Consider the following 4,360-nt stretch of genomic DNA (forward strand, 5'->3'; position numbering starts at 1 on the left):
GAAGAGACTGTTGTTCAGGGTTCATGAATTAGCCCTCGATAAAAGATGAGTCTACATTATAGGTATGATCCTTGCCCCAGCATTCATGTGGTCAGACCCTTCTTGAAGTCCTTGAAATACGAGCCAAGGCTCAATAACATTTCTCGGGCAGCTCGACCCTTTTAGCTGCAATGGATTTATGAACGAAACCATTGTTAGTGAGTCCGTCCGATAATTCTTTCGTGCTGTTGGGCCTATTCGTGTGTGTTGCGTCAAGAAATCGCTCAGCGGTCCTTCGAGTGCCATAACCTACAAAAGACCCTGGGGTGACAAAGGAGAACCGATGTGGTTCCGGCCTAGGACTCTCCGATGCCTAAGTTAGATCTCTCTAAGCAAATAGATGAATAGTAGTATTCAAGATGAGTTAAGATGTCCCCTGACGTGGTGTCTTTGGAAGTTGCCTTCCTGTGGGACGTAGTGTTCGGGTGGCTTTAGTAATCTTGATGGATAGACTCATCTACGTGGTAGATGAAGTTCATGGTGTATGAGTCCATTTACTCCAAGTGACTCGATAGGCGGTGGCACAGAGTCCTTGGCGATGCTGTCTTGTTGATGGCGATCTGAGGGATCTTGTGCTTGGAGATCACGTGTGTGCGCATGACGTGTGCTGGGATGTCATGCTCGAGTTCGGGTCAGCGCCCACGATTCGTGCCCGGGGTGCCCATGCTGGGTTGGGTCAAATCCTTACTTGGTTCTTCATTTTGGGGTTCTCGTCCTGAACCGGTCCTCCTTATTGGGTTTGGGCATGTGGCGTTCCCTGATTTGTCGGGGTGAATTTAGGTTTATCACTTGCCCCCTACTCTCTTGGAACAACATGCTCAAGAGAGTACTCCTTGTCTTCTTGTATCAATTGAGGCATGTGCTGTGAATAATCTTCTTGTAGAGGGTGTAGTTGCAATTTGCTTAGTGAGGGAGAGGTTATGGGTTCAAATCCCTCCTTTCTCATCTTTTTGTCTCTTTCTTCTTTTTTCTTTCTTTTTGTAGATATATATACTTTTGCCTTCATTTCACTTTTCCCTTTTCACCTTCTCTCCCTCTCTTTCTAACTTTTTCTCCCCTTTGGCTTTTTCTTCCTCCACTTCTTACTTGAGTCTTGGCTTTTGTGTCTCTTGATTATGCCCCCCAAATGTTTGATCTTTTGCCACAATGAGGTTTACCTTGCTTGTCTCAAGCTTTCTTGATTCTTCTTAGACACTTAGCCTTATTTTTGTGCTTGCCTGGTGTAGTGCCCATAGTCTTGCTCATTGCACTACGTGTTGCTTGCTTGTGCCTGCCATTTTCTTGGGTGCGTGCTACTCGTGGGTGGCTAAACCGCTTTCGTGCCCACGATTTGAGCCTTAGAGGGTGACGATCCAGGTGATCGATCAGCACCCCGTGGTCGGCTTCCATTGATCCACACCTGGGGTTGGCGCCCTTTGATCCGTGCCCAGGGGTTGGCGTCCATCAATCCACGCCCAGGGGTTGGCTTCCTCGATCCATGCCTGGGGTTGGCTTCCTTCGATCCGCGCTCAGGGGTTGGCATCCTTCAATCCATGCCCAGGGGTTGGTGGCGTCCATCGATCTGCGCCCAGGGGTTGACTGTCCATCGACTTGCGCCTGGTGATTCGCGCTTGCTAGTGGCCTTGGTGCGTGTCGCTCTTCTTTTCTCTTTTTCTTTTTCTTTTTTTTTTTGTTTTATTTTTTTGATTAGTTCTGCATTGGTGGCTGCAGGTTATCTCCTTTCTCTTCTTCGCGGTTGCTTGGTCTTGGGAGGTCTTCATTCAGAGTAAGTAACCCATTGTCTTCCTTGTTTGTTCATGTCTTCCTCTGACGACTCTGATCCGACTTCGATTGGAGTTGGATTTGTTGAGGAGTCTTCTTCTGGGTCGTCTTCCCCCATGGATACTTCTGCTTCCTTGCCTTCCCCCATTGCTACTGATGGGGAAGAGGCTTCTGGAGATTCTGCTCCTAGTAGAGGTCGTCAGGCCTCCCGAGCTTCTACTTCTGTTGGCGACCTTAGGAGCAAGTTGGCCCATATTGCTAGCATCTTGACTTCTTCAGACTTGGCGTCCCTCCGCCAGGAGTTCCATACACCACCTGAGGTCTTGCTTTGTGTCCCTGGATCGGATGATCGTGCTTACTCCCACCGAGGAGATGAGGTTTGCTTGTACTGCATTTTCTTTGTTCATGGTCTTCGTTTCCCTGTCTCCCGCTTTGTGGAGCTTGTGTTGGAGCATTGGTGCCTTACCCCCGGGTAGGTGTTGCCCAACTCTTGGAGGGTCATACTGGGCTTCTATGTGTTCTTCGCCTAGATGGGGCATGCTGCCACTGTTCCCTTGTTCTCTTACTTCTACATGTTGAAGAAGGGGGAAGGTGGGTGTTACCACTTCGCCCGTCGTCTCCCTAGGGGATCTTTTGCCTCGCTCGATCCTCTGGTGGGGATCACCAGTTCGGTGAAGTACTGGAGGGATTGCTTCTTCTTTGCCACGGTCCCCCACTGTGCCTTGCGATCTACCTGGGAGGTTATTGATATTAAGAGGGTGAACCGCCCTCTTGAGTTGAGCAACTTTGAGCGCGACTCCCTCCAGCGATGTCAGGGATGCGACCCGTTCGATGTCCATCAGTTGGATTCTAAGGCTTTCTTGTGTCTTTGGAAGTTGAGTCCTTGTAAGATACTTGACTTCTTTGATATTTGCTTATGTACTTTCCTTCTATGTATTCCTATTTTGACTTGCCTTGTGTCCCTGATTGGATGTTGTTGTGCAATGGACATCAGGCCGGATCTTAGCATCTTCGGCTCTAACATGTAGAAGAGGAGCGCTCAGGATGCTGCTTCTGGGGGTGGTTCTTCTGGTGTAGTACCCCCAGCTTCTTCTTCTCCTCCTGTGGTCATTGGGACCAAGAGGAAGGGGGGTGTTGATCCCCCCAGCTTGGTGAGGACTGGGCCAAGTGTTATTCTTCCACGGACGTCTCCTCCTGCTTCCACCCCCGGGTTCGCTGCTCCACCCCCTTCTGAGGGGAAAGGGGTGGCCTCTGCTCCTGCTGGCACTACCGCTGATCCGGCGACCTCTTCTCCTTTGGTGTTGGCATGGGATCTTCTGGAGGGAGCGACCTTGGCCACTCGTGGTGTGAGTCGAGAGTGGTTGGACCTGGGTAGGCTTCCCGCGGAGCGTTCAGCCCTCCGGGGGATCAGTGACACCACGCTCTCGCAGAGTCTCTATCAGGGCATGGCTTCTGTGAGTCATTCTTTTCATTCTCTTTTTGTCATTACTTCTCTTGTGCTTGGGATGTTTATTGTCTGCCCTGTTGCTTGTAGGTCCAGCACCGTGCTACTGAGGCTGTGCTTTGACTGGAGGGTCATGCTTTTCGCGAGCTTTAGATAAAGCGTGTACTGCAGAACATGGAGAGGGAGGTCCATGGGCTTAGGGCTGCCCACGAGGAGGCTGTAGCACGTGAGAGGAGGGTGTAGGAGGAGCTCGAGGCGGCTACCGTTGTAGCGGCTCAGAGTTCTTCTAGAGTCCGGGCCTTAGAGGAGGAGCTCCGCGCTGTGAGGCAGAGACATGAGGTGGAGTTGTCTGAGGCTGGGGAGCGGGCAGTAGCGGCATACCAGCGGTCTCTTGAGATCACTGATTACTTTCATCAGTATAACCAGGAGATATACGATGGAGGCATCAGGGACTTGGCGGTTCACAACCTAGAGAGGACCCCTGATTATGATTTCTCGGGGTTCCCAGAGGTTACCATATTGCTTCCTGAGACTGTTGCAGTGGGTCGTGTTCCTCCTGAGGATGGCGCCGCGATGACAGAGGAGGGTGTGGTCACACCAGAGGAGAGTGTTGCTCCTCATGCTGATGCTGATTTGATGTCTCCTTCTGGATCAAAGGCTGCTCCTCCATTGGATGCCCCATGATTTCATAGATGTTCTTTCTGGATGTTGAGTTATTGGATGATAACTTTTGGATTGGGATGCTTATTTTTTGTCTTTTGTATGTACTCAACTTTTTCTTCTGGTGATGTTGATATGACATGCATTTGATCATTGTTGCTTTGATGGTTCTCGTATCTGTGCAACCCCATGTAGTTGGCGGTCCATAGGGATGTCTAATCTCGGTGGTCCATGGATCTTGGTGGCATAACGCCTTAGTGGCAAAGCGCCTGGGTGGAAAAACGCCTTAGGCATAAAGCCTCGATGGCATAACGCCTTGGTGGCATAACGCCTTAGGCATAAAGCCTCGGTGGCATAACGCCTTGGTGGCATAACGGCTTAGGCATAAAGTCTCGGTGGCATACCGCCTTGGTGGCATAACGTCTTAAGCATAAAGCCTCAGTGGCATAACACCTT

At 50.5% G+C, this 4,360-nt stretch overlaps 1 protein-coding gene across 1 annotated transcript; it reads left to right on the forward strand.

The window, feature by feature from the left end:
• The first annotated feature begins 1,835 nt into the window (after nucleotides 1-1,835).
• LOC122652008 lies at nucleotides 1,836-3,928 on the forward strand. The gene is made up of 3 exons (XM_043845629.1): nucleotides 1,836-2,177; nucleotides 2,829-3,254; nucleotides 3,488-3,928. Exons 1-3 carry the CDS (start codon nucleotides 1,836-1,838, stop codon nucleotides 3,926-3,928), a joined length of 1,209 nt encoding a protein of 402 aa, XP_043701564.1.
• Nucleotides 3,929-4,360: the final 432 nt, after the last annotated feature.

Source organism: Telopea speciosissima, chromosome 1 (assembly GCF_018873765.1).
Source record: "Telopea speciosissima isolate NSW1024214 ecotype Mountain lineage chromosome 1, Tspe_v1, whole genome shotgun sequence".
NCBI lineage: Eukaryota > Viridiplantae > Streptophyta > Magnoliopsida > Proteales > Proteaceae > Telopea > Telopea speciosissima.